Source organism: Felis catus, chromosome A2 (genome assembly GCF_018350175.1).
Source record: "Felis catus isolate Fca126 chromosome A2, F.catus_Fca126_mat1.0, whole genome shotgun sequence".
Classification (NCBI taxonomy): Eukaryota; Metazoa; Chordata; class Mammalia; order Carnivora; family Felidae; genus Felis; species Felis catus.
In genome coordinates, this window is record NC_058369.1 from 5,936,837 (window position 1) to 5,959,337 (window position 22,501).

The 22,501-nt window shown below is 60.7% G+C and overlaps 3 protein-coding genes across 4 annotated transcripts; 2 read left to right on the forward strand and 1 right to left on the reverse strand.

Moving 5' to 3' along the window:
• Positions 1–1,212: 1,212 nt before the first annotated feature.
• On the forward strand, positions 1,213–15,524 carry TIMM44 (translocase of inner mitochondrial membrane 44). Its single transcript, XM_003981797.4, has 13 exons — positions 1,213–1,351; positions 3,532–3,633; positions 6,042–6,212; positions 7,184–7,264; positions 8,071–8,220; positions 8,996–9,135; positions 9,458–9,543; positions 10,184–10,276; positions 10,365–10,489; positions 11,805–11,855; positions 13,856–13,945; positions 14,513–14,623; positions 14,954–15,524. Exons 1-13 carry the CDS (start codon positions 1,307–1,309, stop codon positions 15,071–15,073), a joined length of 1,365 nt encoding a protein of 454 aa, XP_003981846.1. The 5' UTR covers positions 1,213–1,306; the 3' UTR covers positions 15,074–15,524.
• A 572-nt stretch (positions 15,525–16,096) lies between these two features.
• Positions 16,097–17,681, forward strand: CTXN1 (cortexin 1). The gene is made up of 2 exons (XM_023244574.2): positions 16,097–16,253; positions 16,627–17,681. The coding sequence occupies exon 2, from the start codon at positions 16,647–16,649 to the stop codon at positions 16,893–16,895; it is 249 nt and encodes an 82-aa protein (XP_023100342.1). The 5' UTR covers positions 16,097–16,253; positions 16,627–16,646; the 3' UTR covers positions 16,896–17,681.
• A 1,249-nt stretch (positions 17,682–18,930) lies between these two features.
• SNAPC2 (small nuclear RNA activating complex polypeptide 2) lies at positions 18,931–21,505 on the reverse strand. Of its 2 annotated transcripts, XM_003981798.6 has the most exons (5): positions 21,265–21,498; positions 20,558–20,677; positions 20,303–20,371; positions 19,702–20,023; positions 18,931–19,613 (listed from the first exon to the last, which is right to left on the reverse strand). In XM_003981798.6, exons 1-5 carry the CDS (start codon positions 21,445–21,447, stop codon positions 19,282–19,284), a joined length of 1,026 nt encoding a protein of 341 aa, XP_003981847.2. In that variant the 5' UTR covers positions 21,448–21,498; the 3' UTR covers positions 18,931–19,281. The 2 variants fall into 2 exon arrangements, with proteins under 2 accessions (XP_003981847.2, XP_044901053.1); XM_045045118.1 differs by lacking the exon at positions 20,558–20,677 and having other exon boundaries at positions 21,265–21,505.
• Positions 21,506–22,501: the final 996 nt, after the last annotated feature.

The following is a 22,501-nucleotide window of genomic DNA, read 5'->3' on the forward strand; positions in this document are numbered from 1 at the left end:
ACAACGGATACATGTCTGGCCTGGCCTGCCTTGCGTGAGTTCCGTGCAGCATTCAACACTGCGTACTCCACCTGCCTTCTCCGAGGCCCTCCAGGTGCCTTTCCTACCTGCTGCCCAGTCCTGCCCAGTCTCCTTGAAGGGTTCTTTTTCCTCCACTTTTGGCCTTTGATATGCCCGTTTGACACACTCCCGGGTGCCCTTGTCCAATTCCATGGCTTCAGCGACAACGAAGAAGCCCAGGTCTTCTCAGCAACAACCTATGTATCCCAACCGCGTAACTAGTTTGCTCTTCTTGGAGGAAAGACATTTCAAACAAAGCCAGAGTGGAAGCCCTCGTCCCTTACTCCCACCTCGAGGTGGAGCTCCTGAGAGACAGAGGATCTGTCCTGCCCTGAAGCTAGGAAGCGTTAAGTTGCCTCCCTTTCAAGTCCCACAGACCTTATCACAGCTTAGTAACTCAAAAGGCTTCAATACATGAACTCCCCCCAAGGTACCAGCTCCCCATCCCTCCTAGACTCAGATTGCATGGCCATGCTAAGGTACCGCCACTTGGTGGCGGCATTCTCCAAATGGAAAATAGTATCTAAGTGCTAAAAAGACAAAGGCCTAATCTTTAGGGCAAGATGTGTCAATTTATGCGAAATCCATGGGGAGTGGCCTCCACCCAGCCTGGTCTTCATCTTCCTGTTCTGGACTAAAACCAATGGGCGCTTTCTCAAAGTGCTGTACAAAGTGGGCTCCTTTGCTCTCGTTCTTGGAGCAACTCACTTGCCCGTCGGTCGGTCACTGTAGGTCACTGTAAGTGAGAGCCAGGGTCAGTCACTACTGGGCTGGTCCGCGGGTCAATCAGTCAGAATCCAATTGAGCCTGTCCCTGTGGTCAGTCGCCCTACTCGTCCTTCCGGACAACGGAACCTTGCACGACCTGACTGGGAGATCACCTCTCCGCACGGGACAGAAATCACGTCCTCAGGATCCGCCCCTTCGCAGCCTTAACCAACCCTAGGTCTCTACCTGAAAAACGTGCCCGCCCCCGGGTGACGTCAAGAAACATGCCCCGCCTTCCCAAATCCTGTCCTATCAGAGGCCTAGCTCTCTAGGAATCTCTAGCTCATTAAGTCCCGCCCCTATGCCAGACCACTCCCCAAGGCCCCGCCCCCACGGGAACCCTGTCTAATCAGAGGCCGTTACCTCCCCGAAGCCCCGCCCCCAAGGCCGGCTTTTCCCAGACCCACGCCGCGCTACATAGACGCGGCGGATGACGCCATCAGGCCGCGTCACCAGAAGGTCACACGGGATCCAGCAACATGGCGGCGGCGGCGCTGCGGGGAGGTTGGTGCCGCTGCCCGCAGGTAAGGAGACGTACGGGGTCAGGGTGGGGAGTAGGGGGCGGGCCTAGGGAGCTCCCAGCCCGCGACCTCCAGGGTCTTTTTCTCCTCAGGCCTTAGGCCCCCTCGGCCCTTTCTTGGGCTCGGCAGAAGGCTTGGGTTGGGTCGTTGGGTCGGTCGAGGCCGGGGCCGGGGTCCCGGAGCGAAGCTTGTGGTTGAGGAGCTAAGCGTGCCGGGTCCGAGGCGGCCATGCGCTGAGCCCGGCGGACGGCGAATCGCCCCTCACTTCCTGATCAGACTCCACGTGCACCGGGGAGTGCACGGTGGCCCGGGCGCCCGGTGGAGAAACAGCCGGGAGGAGGCAAAATACCGTTGACAGTCACGGCTCGCGTTTATGTGCCAGGTCCTCTACCGAGAGCATTTCCTGCATCGCTCCCCCTTGTTCTCCGTGTGAAAGTGCGGGAGATGGTTCTCGTCCTGGCTTAGAGCTTGAACTCATAGGGGTGGTGGGAGTTAAGGCGTGTATGGTGCACTCAGAAAACAGTAGTATTTCATGTACTACAAGCTTCGTGGATTACACGTACTTCATGTACTGCTGCTGCTTGTTGCTGTTTCACAGGTTGGGAAACTGGGACTCAGAAAGGTTAAGCAACCTGCCCACAGCCTCAGCTCGTGGTAAGCTGACCTGGTCCAAAGCCCAGGTCAAACTGACTGCAGTGCTAGGCTCTGGATGAAGGAAAGTATCTCATAGGGATCCTAGTGTGGGGAGGAAGAAGCTGTCTTTGACTCCAGGCTGATTTTTTTTTTTTTTTTCTTGGCTACTTGTGTTTTAAGTCAGGGTTTGAGATTGAATTTACACATGTTCGGATTTGGGCACAAAACCGGTTGGGAACCAGCCTCGGGTTGGGGCTTAATATGGGATTTCATTTCCAAGTTAGACAGCCGTTCACTGCTATCTTAGACTGTTGCTGAAGTCAGTGGTTCCAGGATCAATGGGTGTAGGCATATAGAGAAGAACAAATGATTTCAGCTCTCAGGGGTTACTCTTTTTTTTAATATATATATATTTAAGTTTATTAAGTAGTCTCTACCCCAGTCGTGGGCGTCTCAAACTCACAACCCTGAGATCAGGAGTCAAATGCTGTTCCCACTGAGCCAGCCAGGTACCCCAGGAATTAGTCTTGAGTAGCTGTAGGAGATGCTGGCCTTTGCATGAGTTTGGGCTGTTGCTTAGAGTTCCTGGAGATAGGAGGCATGGAACGGGAGAGGAAAGGCCCAGGGAATATGGAAATGGAAGAGTGGTTCTATGGTCATTGACATCAATGTGCCTGGCTCGGTGCTGGGTGCTACGGTGCAATGTTGAGCAGGACGTGCACTGGCCCTTCTCTTGTGGAGCTTAAGTCCTTCATTTGGTAGGAGAAGAAATGCCTTTCACGTGATGTTAGTAGTGTCTTGGCCCAGGTGTGCCCTCTTGCACAGGACATGCTAGGGTTCTTCCAGGGTTGTGCCTAGAACAAGTTATCTGTGTTTTACCTCTGAGAGCCCAGGTCTCTGGTCTTCCAAGGCTGGCAGCAACGGGCTAGGCTTGTGAGAGAAGACTGCTCACGGCCAGCATCGAGGCGCTTGGGGGCCCATTTCAGGCTAATGAGACGAAATCAGACGAAGGCACGTTTAGCCTTCTTCCACCATAGGTTGGTATCTCCTGAGACTCATCTGGTTTCCCCCAGGTTCAGAGGCAGGAAAGTAGGGATGGACCCTGGAGGTGCAGATCCAGTGTCTTCCTTTCCACGAGATTCCATTGGCTTCTCAGAATTTAGCAAGATGGCAGAGTGTCTAGCATGCAGCAGGCCTGCAGTGAAAATCGGCAAATGATGGGGCGCCTGGGTGGCTCAGTCGGTTAAGCATCTGGCTTCGGCCCAGGTCATGATCTCACGGTTTGTGGGTTCGAGCCCCGCATCGGGCTCTGTGCTGACAGCTCAGAGCCTGGAGCCTGCTTCGGATTCTGTGTCTCCCTCTCTTTCTGCTCCTCCCCTGCTAGCGCTCTGTCTCTCCCTCCCTCCCCCCGCTCCTCACCTCTCTCTCTCAAAAATAAACATTAAAAAAAATCGGCAAATGAGACTTGGGCGACCCTACTTTTTAGTGGGGCTTACTCACTTCCTAGTTACCTTATCTGAATGGCTCTTTCTCTTTTCTTCCCTAACTAGAGATGCCTCAGCAATGGAGTCCAGTTCCTGTCCAGCCACAACCTAATGCTACTGCACAATGGTGCCTATCAGATACGCCGGCCCGGCCGAGAGCTGCCTCTGGTGAGTGACGGGATGCCAGCAGACAGAGAGGAGTCTGAAAGATCAGACCTGGTTGGCAGGAGACAAGAGCTGCAGGACGTTGCCCACACTGGCAAGGGCAGCTGATTGGCGTTCCCCATCCAAGACCTGCGGGGTCACAGAACCCAGCGTGCTGGTCCTCTCGGGCTCTCGGGCAGCACCTGGCATTACCAGGGGTGGAGCTCCTGCCTGACAAAGTAGATGATGTGTCAGCTCTCAGGGCTGGAAAGGCATCCCTGTACTCAGCTGAAATCCATGTCCCTGTGGCTCTTCCCTTTTCTGGGTGACATCCCTCCAGGCATTTGAGTGGAGTCACCTCACCTTGGGGGCTCAGTTTCCTGTCTCTTTTGTTCCTCACAGACAGCATTTTCTAGAGCTTTTCTCCTCCGTGTCATTCCTTTTCAACTGTGCTTCTTTCTGGCGGTGTGTTACCACCACGGGGAGGAAAGCCCCAAACCAGTATACTTCCCCAAGTGCACACACTGGGGCAGCCCACACCCTTCCCTTCCCGCTGAGTCTCTCACAGGCCTGGTCTCCCCGGTCCTGTCCTTGAGCTTTTGTGGGCGTGGCACATGCCCTGTGGCCTTTCCTCTTAGCCGCCGTGGAGCGGGAGGTGGGGCAGCTGCCAGGTGGCGCAGTCCCAGACAGTCTTAGAACCTAGACCTCCCCCAGAGAAAGGCTGGCTGGGCACACCATTCGCGTGGTTCTTCAAGCATTCTCTTTTCGGAGCCCACTCTCAACGTGGTGGGGAAGCAGCGATCCTAACCTGGCTCAGTGCGACCCTGAACTGAAGCCTGTGTCTTGGGCAGTGTACGACTCTGGCTGTTGTGTCTGCAGAAGGACCGTGGCCTTTCTTCTGGCCTCCCTAGGCCCCGACTTTCTGGGTGTGTTGGGTTTTCCTACGAGAAGCACCCCTGAGCTTAGGCTCTGGGTGACAGTGATCCTGTGGGTTGACGGCGGAGGTTTGTGCCAAGCCCTGGGGTGACATGTGAATTCCAATGTGGGACTTGAGAGTGACCCCAAAGTTATCCCGGCCCCAGAAGCCCAGGGAGTAGGGCCCTATCTCAGCTTCTTCCAGATAAGGGGCTATCGAGTCCTTTCCACTCCATTCCTGGGACAGGGGCTCCTTTGGTGTTGCCCTTTGCCTTGGGTGAGCATGTTTGAATGTCCATGAGGATTCCAAACCGCCCGTTTCTCACCCAGGGTTCCCTCTGTTGGAGAAGGAGCCTGGAACTTTGTTTTGTTTTTAATAGACTTTATCCTTCTGAGCACTTTTACATGTACAGAAAAATTGAGCAGGAAGTACTGAGAGCTTCCATCAACCTCCTGGCGGCCCCTCCTCCCACCTGGGCCTGCATTTTCCAGTGGTGCGGCCTCTTGCTTTAGTATAGCACCTTTGTTACAACTGATGAGCCAGTATTGATACATCGTTATTAACTGAGGCCCATAGTTTGCCTTAGGGTTCATGCTGGGTGCTCCTTCGGTAGGTTTGGACAGAGTAGTCTTACTGCCCAGAAACTTCTCTTTGCTCTGCCCATTCATCTCCCCCACCAGCCTACCCAGCCCCTGACAACCACTGATCCTTTTACTATCCATGGTTTCACCTTTTCCAGAATGTCCTAGAGTGGGGATCATGCCACCTGGAGTCTCTTCAGACCAGCTTCTCTCACTCAGTAATATGAATTTAAGGTTCCTGTGTCTTTTTTTTTTTTTTTAAGTTTATTTATTTTTAGAGAGAGAGCACAATCAGGGTAGAAACAGAGAGAGAAGGAGAGAGAGAATCCCAAGTAGGCTCCTCACTGTCATGGTGCCCGATATTGGGCTTGAACTCACAAACCGTGAGACCCTGACCTGAGCCGAAATCAAGAGTCAGACACTCAACTGACTGAGCCACCCAAGTGCCCCCTCCTGTGTCTTTTTTAAATTGAGATATCATTGACAAATTGTGTAAGGCCGCAACATCTTTTTTTTTTTTTTAATTTTCTTTTTAATGTTTGTTTTTGACAGAGAGAGAGAGAGAGAGCGTGAGCTGGGGAGGGGGAGGGGCAGAGAGAGAGGGAGAAACAGAGTCCGAAGCAGGCCCCAAGCTGTCAGCACAGAGCCTGATGCGGGGCTCGAACTCACAAACTCTGACATCATGACCCGAACCAAACTCAGACGCTTAACCGACTGAGCCACCCAGGCGCCCCTCGCAACATCTTTTCATGGCTTGCTAACTGGTTTCCTTTTATTACTGGATAATAAAGAAACTGGACATCCCACAGTTTATCACCTGATGCTTTCTTAACTTGACTTTCTTGGCTCATAATGGAGGTAGCTGTTCATTGTGAAACCCGTATCAGCACAGAGGAGAAAGTAAAAATCCTTTGTTTCTTTTGCATTCTTTCCAGTCCAAATCCTATTCTTCTGGAAACAGGAAAGGCTTCCTCTCTGGCTTGCTAGATAATATCAAGCAAGAATTAGCCAAAAACAAAGAAATGAAAGAAAGTATAAAAAAGTTCCGAGATGAGGCCCGCAAGCTAGAAGAGTCTGACGCGCTCCAGGAGGCCAGAAGGAAATACGTGAGTCCCTTTGCTTCCCGCACAGAGATGACACAGTGGGGGAAGTGACGTCACTCACTGACCACAGGGGCGAGCGGACAGGAGTGAGTCGCCAGCCCCCCGTTTCTGCGGTGAGACGGAGTGGGGTTCTCTGCACACCAGCGGCGCCAGCTTCTTCTGGAAGCTTGTGAGAGGTGCGGGGTCGCGGAGCCCTCCCTGACCTGCTGGATCGGAGTGCGTCTGCACGGGCTCCCCGGGTGACCCCTTGAGCTGTAGGTTTAAGATGCGCTGCTCCTGAGAGCTGGTTGTGGCCCCTTGAGTGAAGCAGGTAGAAAGCGGGTCACGGTGCTGGTGTGATTATTAATTACCGCCTGGTCTCTTACCGAAGCAGCTGCCAGGCGCCCGCCACGGGGAGTGGGCTCGGCAGCTGCTGCATCAGGGCTCTGCGAGGTGGGGACAGCCGCCCCGTCTTGCCAACGGGTGCCTGCTCCGGGTCCCTTGGGTTTTTGTTCTCTTGGCCACGTCCCAGGCTGTGAGCGAGGCCCGTTCGCTCAGAGGGCCTGTGGGGGATTCGACCTGATGGGTGATGACCCTTTCTTTCCAGTAAGGAAGAGGAGTGGGCTAAGGGGTGGTTTGGGGGCAGAGCAAGCCGAGTCGGGTGGGACTGTGTGGCTGTGGGAGATCCAGCAGCGGCTGGCAGCTGCAGGGGTGCAGAGCGAGGCAGGATAATGTGGATGAACCGGGGGGGGGGGGGGCAAGATCACCCCTGCACCTGGCGAGAGACTAGAGCCAGGGCTGGGCCTCAGGGGTCTCCGTCCATCAGCCCTCAACTGCTCCCGAAAGCAAGGCTGTCGGGCAGTGAGGGGCCCTGGGGTGGGGAGGAGGCTGGGGTGGTCGGGCAGGCGGTGGCGGGGGCAGGGCGCCGCTCAGAAAATGCTTCCTATAAGACAACTGCTGTGTTGTAACCAAGAGAAACAACCTCCTTACCGTAGAAAAGCATTGAATCCGAAACCGTGCGGACGAGCGAGGTGATAAAGAAGAAGCTGGGGGAGATCACAGGCACAGTGAAGGAGGTAATGGTCTCCGGGCCCCCACGCTCTGTTGCCCGCGGCTGCCAGGCCATCTGTTCGTCGCCTCTGGGAGGAGAGCTGTGCTGGAAGCTGCGGGCAGAGCTGGCGCCTGGGCAGGGCGTGACTTGGCACAGCGGATGAATAGGCGTGGGTGGCGAGCCAGGGAAGAGCCAGCCTGGCCAGGTGGCTTCCGGAGTTAGGATGCACAGCCCCCCCGCCCCCCCGGCCCTCGCCCAGGAAGGAGGGCGAAGTCAGGCTAGCCCACGTGCCCTGCGGCTCACCGCTGGCAGTAGAAGCTTTCACGCTTTCGTGCCACCAGCAAAGACAGAAGGGCCAATGACTTGTCTCGTCCTGCCCAAAACAGGGAAGCACTGCTTGGCCCCAGGTGAGGGGAGATGGGGCAGCGTGGGGGGGCCCAAGGGCTTCCTTTTTGTTGCCTGTTTTGCTTTGTTCTGAGCAGGAGAGAGGGGCAGGGCTCTGCACTGTTCTGAGCCGCCTGCGAGGGTTCCAGGCCAGTCCAGCGTTAGGCACAGGCTCCTCGAACCTTTTATCCCTAAGCGGCCACTCGTGCCCCTTCCGGGGAGAGCCCAGTTGACCTGGCGTCCAGCCCGGAGCCCAGGGGTTCAGCCCTGCAGACCTTGTACACGGCGCACCCGAGTGTCCGGGCCCCATAGGTCAGACGAGTTCAGAGTGTCTGTTCCCGACCTTTGAAGGACTGGACTGGTCTTAGCTCGGGGCGGGGTGGGGGGGGGGGCTGTGTGGGCCCCAAGGGGTGCTGTGCTGACACCCCCATCCCTGTGTCTCAGTAGAGTCTTGATGAAGTCGGTAAAAGCGACCTTGGCCGGAAGATCAAGGAGAGCGTGGAGGAAGCTGCCAAGACTGCCAAACAGTCGGCCGAGTCGGTGTCCAAAGGCGGGGAGAAGCTGGGCCGGACCGCCGCCTTCAGAGCCATCTCCCAGGTGGGTCGGGCTGGGGCTCACGGCCTGGCCTGCTCTGAGTCCGGGATCCGGAGTTCTCACTGCCGATCTCAGCCCTGGAGAGGGAGGGCCCGCTTGAGGCACCAGGATGGTGCTCCGCTCCCTGCTGGGTGGCCTTGGACAAGTCACAGCCCCTAGGAAGCAGCAGGTTAATGCACGGAGAGCCTCTCGGCCACTAACACCCTTAGCTTGTGTCCGTAAGCCCGGGACCTGTTGTACTCAAGGCGACCTGAGGTCCTGATTCATTCTGAAATGACTGTTGAATCTTCCCACATGCTGGGCCCTCTTGCTACCCACAGGGGCCACTGGATAGAAAGTCCAAATTCCTGCTCCTGAAGTGTCTGGGGGACCCAGAGGGGGATGAGTGTTTCCTGAGTGACATGTGACAAGGGAACATACAGGGGAGGGGCCACGGGTGGAGGGGCAGCCCCTCCAGTGGGGAGGCGTGCACAGCCAGCTCAACACGGCCAGGGTCGCTGCAGCAAGGTTGGGGGAAATGAGGGGGGCGGCCAGAGAAAAGCGGGGTCCATCTGAAACAGCCCTGTGGTCCACGCAGAGAAGTCAGGCAGGGTGCTCAGAGCCACGTGACCTCGAGACCGGGGGAAGCTGAGGCCCTGGGGTACCAATAGGGCCCTGGGTTGGAGTTCTCCGCAGATGCTGTCCTGACTTGGGGCACAAACGCACAGGCCCCCGGCGGTGGTCCGCGGTGTCAGGAAGGTCCTGAGCGCCCACCCTGGGGCTGGCTGCTTTCCCCCAGGGGGTAGAGTCCGTGAAGAAGGAGATCGACGACAGCGTGCTGGGGCAGACCGGGCCCTATCGGAGGCCAGAGCGCCTCAGGAAGAGGAAGGAGTTTGCAGGAGAGAAGCTCAAGGAAGAGAAGGTGTTTGAGCCTAACGAGTAGGTAGCAGACTGGCCAGGGCCCGTGTCCCCCTTCCACACAGACACTGTTTGTGTTTGAGCGCCCCTGAGCGCCCCTGGAACGTTCCTGCCCAAGTCACTTCGTTCTCGAGTGTCTGTTCTGCTCAAGAGTCCCTGCTCCCTTGTGAACGTGGGGGAGATGGTGGGCGGTGGGAAGGGGAGAGAGAAGGCAGGAGGCTGAGAGAGGAGGGCGGGCTGCCCAGGGGGACGGGGGCGCTGCCCGCAGGGACAGGAGGGCTGGGTGCCTGGGCCGGTACACAGGGGCCCGTCGCCACTGCTCACCGCTGCCCCATCTCCCCAGGGAGGCCCTGGGGGTCGTGCTGCACAAGGACTCCAAGTGGTACCAGCAGTGGAGAGACTTCAGGGACAACAACGTGGTATTTAATCGTGAGTGTTCACGTCTCGGACACTCGGCCGACAGCGTCGCCGTGACAGCAGACGCTTACTGAGTGCTCCCCGCGCACTGGGCACAAGCCAGACCCCCTGCTTTACAGAGGAGGAGACCGGGGTCAGAGAGGAGCAGCCACTCCCCAGGATCACCCAGCCAGTGAGCAGCAGAGCCCAGGCCGCCAGGCAGCCCTGCTCTCGAGGGCAGCCCGGTACATCTCCAGCTGGCGGGCAGGGGCCCTCCCCCAGGGGCTGAGTCACCGTCCTCGCGGTCGCGGAGCTGCCTCTCTGAGGCCAGGCCGACCTGCCTCTCCGGTGGCCGGGCTGTGGGTGCCACCTTGAGAGGCTCCCTCACAGGGCAGGACAGGAGGCGCCGGTGGGCCTCCCAGGTGCCAGCCAGAGCGCCGCCACGCCACACACCCTTGTCCCTTGTCCTGTGACGGTCACTAGAGGCCGGTTTCCTTGGTAGGGAGAGCCCCGCCCCTCAGCCCACCTCCGAGAAAGCTGGCTCCGCCCCGCGCTGCCCAGGTGTGCACAGGGAGTGGGTCTTGCAGGGGCTGCAGGGAGCCCCCGGAAGTCGTAGAGTAGGGGTGTCTGTCTTTCTGGAGGCGACCCCTGACCTCAGCCCACGTCCCGGCAGGGTTCTTCGAGATGAAGGTGAAGTATGACGAGAGCGACAACGTCCTCATCCGGGCGTCCCGCGCGCTGACAGACAAGGTCACAGACCTGCTGGGTGAGTGGGCCCGGACCGTCCTTCCCGCCTGGGCTGGCCGCAGGGACGGTCCCGGGCCCTGGCCCACTCCTGCCGTGGCTGCCTCCAGGGGGCCTGTTCTCGAAGACGGAGATGTCAGAGGTGCTCACGGAGATCCTGCGAGTTGACCCTGCCTTCGACAAGGAGCGGTTCCTGCAGCAGTGTGAGAGCGACATCATCCCCAACGTCCTGGAGGTGGGTGCTGCACCCTGGGGCCCCCACCCAGTAGGTCCCCACTGTCCCGCCTGCCAGGTTACCCTGGGAACTGCCACCAGGGGCAGAGATCTCCGGCCGTCAGAGGCCTGGCGCCCCCGCGCCCCCACGCCCGGCCCTCGTTAGTCATGCACCTCTGAGAAGGCACCCAGGGTCACCTGTGGGCCCTGCTGGTCCCCGTGATGGTGGCCGATTTCTTCCCTGTGGGGTGTGTCTGCTCCCAGGGACGGAGTTCCCTTTCACGAGGTCCGGCAGCAGCTTCCGTCTTCCTGACAGCCGGCCTGGAGCCTCCTGTCTGGTTTCCCTCATGATCTGCTTGAAGCAGTTCCCTCGAGCCTACAGTGAGCGGCTGCCCAGGGCCGCGGCTCTGTCTCTCAGGGGCCAGGTCCCCTCTCTGTGGGAATCCTGAATCCCATTTGCTGGCCCCTCCTTCTGGTTCATAAATGAGGAGGGGGTGGCTCGCTCAGGGTCCTGCCCCTGCCCAAGGTTGACTGCCTCCAGCCAGCCACGTCTGTTTCTCCAGCCCCTGGGATGTGGCCGGAACCTGGGCCTCTGCCAGGCCTTTGGAAGGGCCTGATGAGATCACAGAAAGGCTCTGCACCCGCCACCACCCCCCCCACCCGGCCCCGAAGGTAGATTCCAGTCCCCACCCCCTGTCTCCTCTATCCGTCTCCTATCCTACTGGTCTCCCTGTGGTCCCCTCCTCTCTAATTCCCCACATTCCCTGCACCACTTCGGGCAGGGCCGGGAGGAGGTAGAGACGGGGCACTCCCTTAACACAGCAGCCCCAGCACAGGCGGATTCTTCTAGAGACGACGTCTCAGCTCCCGGCCTGCCCCTAGTTTTCTTTTTCCCTCTGGCCCTGGGCTCCTCTCTGACCTTCAGCAGGTCAGCCCCGCCTCCAGGTTCCTGCAGAGGCATCCCCTGTGGCACCTTGGGAGGCCACCCCAGGACCCCTCCTCTGCCCCTGTCCTGACCTCTGGCTGTGCAAAGCTCCAGCCCCGGTGGAGGTGGAATGCAGCTCCTGGCCTCCTTGGCTCAGCTTCCCAGCCCCGCTGAGCCCAGCATGCTGCCACCTTCCTCCACCTCACCCGAGGCCCTTGGGGCCACCCTGGGCTGCCGGGGGTCACACATGCAGGCCCTTGGTCCCAAGGGCCTGGGGAGGGGCATCCATTGCTGCGGCCTGACCCGAGGCCCCCTGCTCCCCAGCTGGAGCCTATAGGGTAGGGTCTCCAGCCTAGATAGCCCCCTATTAGTCTCGAACTTATTTTTCGTTTGTTTGTTTTTCCCTTTTTAGGCCATGATTTCTGGAGAGCTTGAGATTCTCAAAGACTGGTGCTATGAAGCTGTGAGTCCTTCTCTTTTTCTTTCTACTTTTTATATTTAGGCCTAAAAAGAATCAGTTTGGAGGTCTGTTTGGGCAGAGCCAGGAAGGGTATGACAGGGCCCGGTGTCCTGGTTGTGGGGGCACCCAGGGGTCCGGGGCCGGGCGGAAAGGGACCGGGAATAGCTTGGGGTGTGTGTGACCTTCCCTCAGCGCTCAGGGGTCTCACGTGGTGGCTGTGGGCGCTGGCCGGCAAGCAGCCTGCGGGCCCACACCACCTCCCGTCCCTGGGCCATGTCACAGGCGTCATGAGGGTACAGTGTGAACACAGACGCAGCGCTCCCGGATGCACAGAGCGCTGGCCAGACTCATTATAGCTGTTCTCACTTTGAGTTCCCGAAACACAGATCAAAACAGACGGTGATAAGATTTCCCGCATGGGGAGGAGCCATGTGTCCTGATGAGGCCTGACTGCTCCCCAGAGTCAGTGCTCAGGGTCCCGGGGCCCCATGGTGCCAGGCCGTGCACCCAGGTCGGCTGTCCCCAGGAGCACACCCTGTCCGCCCCGGTCCTGGCAGCCTCCCCGGCCCTGCAGGACTCTGTCGGCCACCTCGACTCACCCTGCTCACTCCCTGACCTGTGTCTTCGTGGGGTTTTTGCTAGCTTATTTGTATTGAGCAATCCAGAGCCTTTTTTGGCTGATCTATTCTGCTTCCAGCTCACAAACAACTTGGAGAAAGCAGAGGAGAAGATGTCAGATTTTTTTTTTTTTTTTTAATACTCCCCTGCATGGTGACTAATCCAGCAGGCATTTATGAGCGTGTGGTTTTTTTTTTTTTTTTTTTTTTTTTTTTAATGCTTTGGGACCATTAGGCTGTGGTTGATTATCTTTGCCAAAGAGCTGCTGGGGCCCCTGGAAATGCTCCTGAAATTGCAGGTGCTTTCACAGAGGTGTATGTGTGTATGTATGTATGTATGTGTGTGTTGTGTGTGTGTGTATTTATTTATTTAAATGTTTGTTTCTCTTCGAGAGAGACAGAGCGTGAGTGGGGGAGGAGCAGAGAGAGAGAGGGAGACACAGAATCCGAAGCAGGCTCCAGGCTCAGAGCTGTCAGCACGGAGCCCAACGCGGGGCTCGAACCCACGAACTGTGAGATCGTGACCTGAGCCGAAGTTGAATGCTCAACCGACTGAGTCACCCAGGCGCCCCCAGAGGTGTTTCTTAGATGCCATTTTTAAGAACCACACAGGAAATAGGGTTGGCACCATTTTTTTTCTTGGTAGATCAGTTATTTCCATAAAAAGTAAGTGTTGGAATGTCTTCCACCATAGCTGCTGAGTCCAGAGAAGCCTCCAGTGAAAAGGTACCAGGTGTCACGTGTGTCCTGGGCCTGGGAGTAGGCTCAAGGGGGCTGGAGGTGTCATTGGGGTGTCACCGCCCCGCGGGAAAAACGGGCTGCCTGTGGCCAGCGGCCTCCCATCGGGGCTGGTCAGTGAGGAGGAGGCCGACCGAGGGAGCTCATTTCAGAGCGGCTGTGGGTTAGGGCGAATCCTAGAAAACGCGTTTGATTCCAGGCCAAGATTCTGAGTGCGGTGAATATGGGGAAGTCCAAGATCAGCCAGAGAGGCCTCAACTTCCCTCTGGGCGTGTATTTCAGATCCCGTTGCAGGAAAATTACCCACTTTACTGATTAATACCACTTTCATTTGGGCGTCTCGATGCAGCGCTGTCTTTATAACAAGGGGGGTGTGATTCGGGCCAGCAAATGGGTGGCACTGGCCTCCCTGCTTGGACCTGTGCTCCTGGCATCTGCTGCTCCTGGCAAAGCACACGCAGGCGATAGCAGCCGTTTCTGGAAGGTGCAGGTGCAGAAAGCACGGGATAGGGCGGTGAGCCTGTCTGCGGGGAGAGTTTCCCAGGACAGTGCAGCCCCTGGGGTTCGCCAGCAGGTGCACCGCAGCACCTTGGTGGGGCTTGCGCTCGCGGGTCCAGCCGCAGGGATGTGTCTGGCTTCTCTTCGCAGACCTACAGCCAGCTGGCGCACCCGATCCAGCAGGCCAAGGCGCTGGGCCTGCAGTTCCACTCCCGCATTCTGGACATCGACAACATCGACGTGAGCGGCTCTTCTTGGCGTCGGGGGGGGTGCTGGTCAGAGGGGCGCCCGTCCCTGGGGGAGCTGCGGCACGGACAGACAGGGACTGGGGTGAAATGACCTCAGGGTCCCTTTCAGCAGAGGGTTCCCATAAGCCTGTGGTGGGAGAGTTCTTGGGCAGGCGGCGGACGCAGGGGGTGCTGTTGCCGCCCAGACCTCGGGGCCCCCGGAGGCAGTGCTGTCCCTCTGCCTTCACTGGGCAGGGCGAGAGCTTTGCCCCTGTGGAGAGCCGGACGAGTGCCGGTGCTGGTTACCCTGCCCGTGTGCAGGGGTCCCTCTGTGAGGCCTTACACGACCACCCAGCCCCCTCTGGGGAACAAGAAGCCACCAGGGTCCGGGGAGGCTGCGTGGATTGTTAGTTCAGACTCTGGCTCACATTGGGAGGGGTCCCGCGGGAACCCCCCACAGGTCCTTCTGGGGCCTGGCCCAATGAGTAGGACAAGTGGGGTGGCTGGGACTGCCGACTGTCAGGGGAGGGGCAAGGCCACTCTCTGAGGCCCGTCCACCTTGTCGTCGCTCCCCCTGCAGCTGGCCATGGGCAAGATGATGGAGCAGGGGCCTGTGCTGATCATCACCTTCCAGGCCCAGCTGGTGATGGTGATCAAGAACCCCAAAGGCGAGGTGGTGGAGGGCGACCCGGTGAGTCCAGGAGGGATCGGGCCTCGCGGGTGGCCGGTGCGAGACTGGCTGATGGCCGCCTCCAGCCACCTCGCGCCGACAGAGCCAGGAGGTTTTGTGACTGCGCAGCAACAGCAGGGCAGTGTCTTGAGAAGCCTGGGGCCCTGTGGGTGCTGGTGGGGGTTGGAGGGTGACTGACTCATCTGGCTGTGCAGAGGCCTGAGTTGTCGACTCTGGGCCCAGGCTGACTCCCAGCTCTGCTCCCTGGTCCCTCCTGGCGTCCCCTTTGTGTTCTGCCCGGCCCCTCCCCACAGTCCCTTGTCGTGGCCCTCACCGTCCCTGCTTCTGCAGGACAAGGTGCTGCGCATGCTGTACGTGTGGGCGCTCTGTCGAGACCAGGACGAGCTCAACCCCTACGCGGCCTGGCGGCTCCTGGACATCTCAGCGTCCAGCACGGAGCAGGTCCTCTGAGCGTGGTGGCCACGAGCAGAGGCTTCTGGGCTGGATCAGCGCGCGGTGGTTACACAGGACTGGTGTCTGCCTGTCACAACTAGACCTCTGGGGAAGACGGGACTGTCGGATCTCTACCAGGGCCGCTACAAAACCAGCTGGATGGGGACGGGCGGGTGGATGAGGGGGGCCGGCTCCCCATCCCGGGGGGCTCCTGCACTGCTGCCACGCCCCTCCGCCAGCAGCCGGGGTCAATATGGTGCACCGGCCGGATGGTGCCGAGAGGCCACCCCCCTGGCCCAGGGACGATCCAGGGGGCAGGACGGCAGGTCTAGGACCTGCTGCTCAGAGTAGCATACGAGCCGCTTCAGCCCGGCCATTTTGGCTCCGTTTTTTAACAGTGCCCTTATTATCCTGTATATATGCCTGAGATTTGGAAATAATAATAAAACGCCAAAGTGCAGGACAGCAACTCGGGTGGTCTGAGGTGTTTGTCACTGGGGTAGGGGGCAGCTGGGACCGAGGATGGGTGGTGGGAGCTGGCCGGGTGGTCACAGGAGGCGGTCAAGGTCACTGAAGGAACTGCAGCCCTAGACCTTGCCTGCTCAGGACCCTGCCCTCCCTGGGTCGGGGGTCCTCCACAAGAGCTAGGGAGCTTTTCCGAGGCCTGGCTGGGATCTCGGAAGGTTGGGGTTCCTACAACTGGAGGAGCTTGAGCGTCAGTATGAGTGATTCGGGAGGCATTGGGATTCCCCAAACAGGTCGTCTGCTTGAGGGGTCTATCGCATAGACAGGTGCCGGAGTCGGGCTGGGGCTGTCTGGGGTGCTTGTCGGGGTGGGGTGGGCGAGGTCCTGGGAGCTGATGCGCCCCGCGCCCAGGGTCTCCCAGACGCCTGCGGGCGGGAGCGCTCTTCTCCCGGAGGCCGGGGCGGGGTCGCGAGCCCGCGCGCCGCTCCCTGCGCAGCCTCCGCCCCCCGCGGCGGCCCCGCCCCCCGTCGCCATGGGAACAGCCGCGGCGGCCCGGCTAGCGCGCGGCTCGCCTGCCTCGGTCTCGGGCGCTCCAGGGGCGGGTGGGGTGGGCTGAGCCAGGGCCGCCGCCGCCGCTGCCTCCGCGGGAGAGAGGCCGAGAGCAGAGCCGGCGCGGGTCCCGGAAGAGAGCGCAGCCGCCGGACGCTCGGTTCCCGTCCCGGTCGAGGCCAGGGTGAGGGGCGCGGCGGGGCGGGGGTGGTGGGGGAGGGGTCCCCGGGACGCCGGGAACAAAGGGAGCGGGGCGGGGGACAGGGTTTCGCCGCGCCGCCCGGGCTGTGCGTTCGCACCTGTTGTACGCGGGCCGGCAGGGCCCGGGCTCCCTCTCCCCACTGTCAGCACCCCCACCTGCGCGCATGGCCGGAGTTGGGTCCCTGAGTGCATGTGGTGGCGTGCCTGCGGCCCGGGCTTGGGCGTAGCCGGGGGGACGGAGGCCCGGGCGGGGGCTGGATCCCGGCAAGGTCAGGGGGCCGCGGCAGGAGGGGGCGGCGCGGGGAAGGGAAGGCGCAGCCTCATCCCCGCGCCCCGGGCGGGCCCCTCCTCCGCAGGGCGCGCGGCGATGTGAGCCATGAGCGCGACGTGGACGCTGTCCCCCGAGCCGCTGCCGCCGTCGACGGGGCCCCCGGTGGGCGCGGGCCTGGACGCGGAGCAGCGCACAGTGTTCGCCTTCGTACTCTGCCTGCTCGTGGTGCTGGTGCTGCTGATGGTGCGCTGCGTGCGCATCCTGCTCGACCCCTACAGCCGCATGCCCGCCTCGTCCTGGACCGACCACAAGGAGGCGCTCGAGCGCGGGCAGTTCGATTACGCGCTGGTCTGAGCCGAGCGGGGTTTCTCGCCGAGGGCCGACCCGACGGGGGCGCCGCCTGGCCGGGATGGCGCTCAGGATCCCACCCCAGATCCTAGCCCGAGGGGACAGGGCGTTAGAAGTCCGGCTCCTCCCCCTCAGACCCCTCCCATCTTTCCTCCCGGCCTGGCCGGAGCCCCACTTCGTGCCTTTATCCCGCCCCGTCCTCGCTCCGTGACTCACCGGCCCGGCTGGTCCCCTACTGCCTCCCCGACGGGGAAGAGGACCCCCTCCCCCACCCCAAGGCGTATTGGTGGCTCTGCTACTGTCCTGCCGCCGCCGAGCATGACTGTCGTGTCCATTCCTGGATGCGGGGGACCCCCGTGTCCCCCTCCCTCCCCTGTGGTCTGGCCATCCTCACTCCCCCAACCCCGACCCGTCGCCTCGCCCCCCACCCTTAAGTGTTGAGCTGCTCCTGCGGGACAGGCTCTCCTGGGCCCACGGGGTGGACGCTGCATAGCAATATGCCCTGCGTGGCCTGCCCCCGGAGACCGAGACTGGAGAGCAACAATGGCTGTTGTGTCCAGGATGCGTGACGCCTGCGGTGGGAGGAGAGTGCGGGCAGGTTCCCTTCCGCTCCAGCCCCGGCCCCAGTCCAGGTCAGCGCCCTTCCCCCAGTCACCACCTCCGCCCCGCACTGGCTTTCCTGCCATCTCCCCCGGATCCCTGCTCCCATCCCCGCCTGGCCTCACCCACGCCTTCTCCCTCCTCCCAGCCCCCGAGCCATTGGTGAAAATAAAAGCTATTACTGAGCGCTTACTACATGCCAAGCAGCGTGTGAGTTAGAGCGTCCTGCGCGTGGCCTGCTCCTTCTTCAGGACCCTGAGGCCTGTTAGCATCCCTAGTCTTACAGGCAAGGGGACGAAGGCCCAGGCAGCCTGAGTGACTAGCCTGTACTAAGTGGCTGGAATTTGAACCCAGGCCTGATTTCCACCTGCTGTCCGTGAGCCCCATGCTGCCGAGACACCCAGGCCGCATTCTGGGGGTGACTGATGTGCAACCCGGATCCCGCCAGCTCCATGCATAGCCAAGACCCATCCCCCTTCTTCCCTTGACTTGAGGGGACTGGGGGCTGGGGAATACACGGACTTCGCTGGAGTGGGGAGCTGGAGGGTGTCACCAAGAGGTGGCATGATCTGGCACTGACCACATCTGCAGCCTGAAACACCTCTGAGCCTGGTGCCTCCTGCCCACCGTGAACACGTGCACACTGGAAACTGTGGGACTGGCGGCATGGAGTGGGCTGGCTCTGCTCCACACCCGCCTGGGAGATATGTTTGTGCCCCGGGGGAGCCGTGTGCAATGTGTGTGGGGAGAAGCGAGCGCTTCTATAAAAGGAAGGCTGTGTGAATGCACGGGCTCCGCGAACAAAATTTACCAGCTCCCAGAAGACTAGTTAGGCTTGGTGGGGGGGGAGGCGGGGGGAGGCAGTGCTGTAGGAGGATGCTTGGTTCCCCTGCCGTTCCTCTCCCCAACCTGCCCCTGAATCTACGCCCTCAGGCCCCCTGATGAAGGGGGACCCCTTGCTGGGAGACCCAGCAGCCAGGCCCCTGCCTCTACCCAGCTCAGCTCCTCCCTCCCTGCTCCTGAGGCCCCTCCAGCTCCCCCTCCCTCCCCCTCCTTGCTTCCCTAAGGCCACCTCAGGGACTCCCTCCCTCCCACCCCTACCTGGGGCCCGGCTCCTCCCATCTGGCCACTCTGCTGGCTTCTCCCCTTCATCTGTGTGACGTGAGGTCACCTGCTCCGAGAACCTTTCACTCACACCTGTCAGGATCAGGCCTCCATCCTCCATACCGTCACCAAAGGTCCCTCTCACGGCCAGCCCAAGGTCACTCCAGGTGGCACCGAACCAGACCTGGTCGCAGCAGCCTTTAGCTGCTGGCCTTCCTCCCTGTGTGCCCCTCGATTCGGCCCCTGGGACCCAGCTCTGGCACTCCTACCCCCGACTTCCCTTTCTGGCACTTTGGGCCTTGACCCCCATCTTTAACTCACAGAAAAAAGGGAGCAAGAGGATTGACAGGAACTTTACTCACAGTTACAGGACATAGGATACAGGATGTTGGAAGACACAGGAGCTGGGGCGGGGGCGGGGAGCCCAGGGGGGAGGGTTTGGATTTGACAGTGGCTTTAGCCAAGCCTGCCTGGCCGCCCCCACCTCAGTTCTGTGGCCAAATGCCTGTACAACTGTGCTGCTTGTTTCGGAGAGCCCCGCGGGATCAGTCATCTTAAAAGCCGCCCCATAACGCCCACCGTGTCCGGTACCTTCCGCCGCGACTCATGACAACCCAGTGCCAGCCCACGCAGGACTGAGGGCCAGGGGGTTCACAGATGTCTGGTGTGTCCTCTGCCTGCCAGGCCTTCAACGTGCAGGGGTGGCTGCCTGGCCTAGAAATTCCAGGGGCACCAGGAACGGGTTCAGGGGGCAGACCCCAGCTGCTTGCCAAGCAGATCTCGGTTCACTGGGCCCAGCATTCTCTGGGGCCTGGGGCATGGCCTGGCTGGCCTCCTCCGGCCCCCTGGGGCTTGTCCCGCCATTCTCAGCTCTGGGCCCCAGGCCCTCACCAGCTGGGTCCGGCTGGGGGGCCGTCAGGCGCAGGTACGTATCCGACATATGTTTAACCAGGGCCGCGCAGGGCAGGCGGGGGAGCTCCTCCGGAAGTGCCAGCAGCAGGTCAAGGACCACAGCTGACTCTGGTAAAGGATAGAGAGGAGAGAAGAGTGAGGTGGGGCGGGGCTTGCTACCTGGGACTCCCTCACAGCCCCTTCCCGTTATCCTCACCAGCTGCAGAAAGTTCAGGGCCCTGGCAACTGCGGGAGATGGCTGACAGATACTTGTAGATCTTCTCAAAGTCCACGGAGAGATCTCCTTCAGCCGCGGGATCAGCCAGGGATTCGGAAGGTGCCTCAGGGGCGGGGTCACTTGTCTTGGGGGCGGGGTCACTTGTCTTGGGGGCGGGGCCAGGGGTCTCCGGGGTCTCAGGGCTCGAGTCCTCCCGCCCTCCAGGGGCGCTGAGCAGCAGCTGCTTTCCACGCGCCTGTGTGGGCTTGGGGGGCTTGGAGTGCAGGAGGCTGACGGGCTCTGTGGCCGCGATGGTGAGTACCTGGCAGGAAGAGAGATCGGGGAGGGGAAGGCAGAAGTCCTCCCATCAGCCAGCCCCCTGCCCTGCACAAGGCTGAGCCCTCCACCCCCACCTGCTCACCAAATCCCCCCTGTTAGACGTAACATGCACGAGATGCTTCGGAAGCGGGGTCACTGGGGCTCAGGGTGCTCAGTGGCTGGCTGGAGTCACAGAGCTGGCCAGGGGAAGGTTCCAAGACCCCAATCCACCGTATTTAGCCTTACACGTAACACGCCCATCCTGCCTGGGGGAGGGCCGTACCTGTGAAAAAGCCACAGTCAGGGCTTCCTCCAGCGGGCCTGTTATCTTCTCAGCCAGATCCATCCATACCTGGATGGGGAGACCAGAAAGTACACGGTCAGCCTAGGGATCAACCCTCAGGGGTTGATCCAAGCCCTGCCCCTCCTGGGGAGCCCCTGGCCAGATTATCACTCTCCAACCCCCCGCAACACCCACACCATGCCCCAGGGCCCGGCCGTGGGGGGTGGGGGGTGGGTGGGTCTAGTCCTGCCTCACCTCGATGGGGGCCGGGGTCTGTGTTTCCCGGCGCCTTGGACCCTGCGGGCCACCTGGATGCACCCTCTGAATGGCCTCCCGGACCACGCGGCCCTTGAGCTGCCGCAGGAAGTCCCGGATCTGGGGAAGAGAGGAGGAGGCCAAATGAGCCTTCTATACGCCCAGGGCTGGGGAGAGAAGCCAAAGCCGACTGCCTGCCCCAGGACCGGCACCGCTCCCTAGCCTCCCGCTAGGTGTTAGGGGTCTCTGTGACTCTGCACGGGGACGAGGGCCAAGGCCCCAGGTGTGACCGGCCACTCAATAAAGTGTTAAGACCCAGGTCAGCTCGGGCTCCTCCCCGCAGCCAGGGCCCACCCCCCGCTAAGTACCACCCCATTCACCTTCCCGCTTCACCCATTCGGCTCCGTTTCCTGACTCTCACTTCTGCCTCACTCCCGCCAGGTCCCGCTGCCCTTTCCGCCCGGTCCCCGGCCTCCGCTCCCCGCTCCGCCTTATCAGGAGTCCGACTTAACCTCTCGCACTCTCGGCCTCCACCTCGCCCCGCCCCTCATCTTCACGTACGCCCCGCCCACCCCATCCTAGCTCCCAAGTTCGTCCCGCCCCCAGCATCGCACGCGCCCCGCCCACGCCCCGCCCCTCGACCGCAAGGATGCTCCGCCCACATCCTAGCCCCGCCCCCACCCCGCTTCCTTGCCAGGATTCCTCACCTCGGCCTCGCTGCGGCCCGGCAGTTCTCGGGCCAGCTCAGTGGCGTCCGGCTCCGGCTGGCCCTGCCGCGCCTGCAGTAGTCGTAGCAGCTGCCGCTTCTCGCGGGGGCTCCAGGCCGCGGGGCCGGTCACCTCGCCCAGGTAGCGCGCCGGGGCCGCTCGCCGCCGCTGTGGAGGCTTCATGCCGGCGAGGGCGGAGTCGGCGTTCTGGGCTCGCTTTCCTGGTAGGCGGGGTTACGGAGGCCGCTGGGATCAGAAAGGGCGGCGCGGAGGCGGAAACAGATGGGGGCGTGGCTCCGCGTTTGCGGCCTGAAGCAACCATCTGGGTGGGAGAGGCTGGAGGGACCCGCCTGAGAACTGTGGCGGGGGCGAATGAGACACACCCGCCCTCCCCGCCTGCATTTTATCTCCTTCGGGAACTGGAGCCGAGACCGTAGATCTCGTGCCGTCCCTTCCATTCCTGGACTAAGTCTAGGAGCTCCTACTGTGTGCTTTGCTTCTCCAAAAGGGGTGGACCCTGGCCGGAAGGCAGCTTGTCCAGTGGTAGCCAAGAACCTGGGCTGTGGGGTCGGCCAGCCCTGGTGACCTAGAGCAAGTGATTTGGCCGAGCCGAACCTCAGTTTACCCATTTGTAAAATGAGGTAGTATCCCGCTCAAGGGAAGGGAAGAACTGGGACAGGAGACGTTTATTTAAGAGCTCTAGAGTAGGGGGAGAGGAGGGGTGCCTGGGTGGCTCAGTCGGTTAAGCGGTCGGATTTCGGCTCAGGTCATGATCTCACGATTAGTGAGTTCAAGCCTCGCCTTGGGCTCTGTGCTGACAGCTCACAGCCTGGAGCCTGCTGAGGATTCTGTGTGCCTCTCTCTCCCTTCCCCTCCCCCGCCCACGCTCTGTCTCAAAATAAACATAAAAAAATTTTTTTTTAAAGAGCTCTGGACTAGGCGGAGAGTAGCCTGGAGCAGAGGCCAGAGGTCGACGCCCTGGCGAGAACAGGGTCCAAGTGGTGGGGGTGGAGAGCGGAGACGGCCTGGCTTTGGGAAGATCGCACGAGGCAGGTGGGCAGGCGCAGGGGTTGAGGAAGGAGGCGGGGCTTACTTAAAACTTAAGCAGGTGGGGTTGGGTATCCCTTTCTGTTTAGGACAACACTTGAATCTCCCCTGGCACACGTACATAAGGGTATCAGCCTGGACCTCTTTCAGCCCAGACCCCCCTAAGTCCTGGTCCCGAGGCCTCTGCTTC

Excerpts from the sequence above, each read along its gene's own strand:
- TIMM44 (XM_003981797.4), top strand. The coding sequence starts at position 1,307 with ATGGCGGCGGCGGCGCTGCGGGGAGGTTGGTGCCGCTGCCCGCAG. Across the intron at positions 1,352-3,531 it reads GTTGGTGCCGCTGCCCGCAG|AGATGCCTCAGCAATGGAGT; the intron begins GTAAGGAGACGT and ends TTCCCTAACTAG. Across the intron at positions 10,490-11,804 it reads TCATCCCCAACGTCCTGGAG|GCCATGATTTCTGGAGAGCT; the intron begins GTGGGTGCTGCA and ends TTCCCTTTTTAG.
- CTXN1 (XM_023244574.2), top strand. The coding sequence starts at position 16,647 with ATGAGCGCGACGTGGACGCTGTCCCCCGAGCCGCTGCCGCCGTCGACG.
- SNAPC2 (XM_003981798.6), bottom strand. The coding sequence starts at position 21,447 with ATGAAGCCTCCACAGCGGCGGCGAGCGGCCCCGGCGCGCTACCTGGGC. Across the intron at positions 20,678-21,264 it reads CGGGCCGCAGCGAGGCCGAG|ATCCGGGACTTCCTGCGGCA; the intron begins GTGAGGAATCCT and ends TCTCTTCCCCAG. Across the intron at positions 20,024-20,302 it reads TGACTGTGGCTTTTTCACAG|GTACTCACCATCGCGGCCAC; the intron begins GTACGGCCCTCC and ends TCTTCCTGCCAG.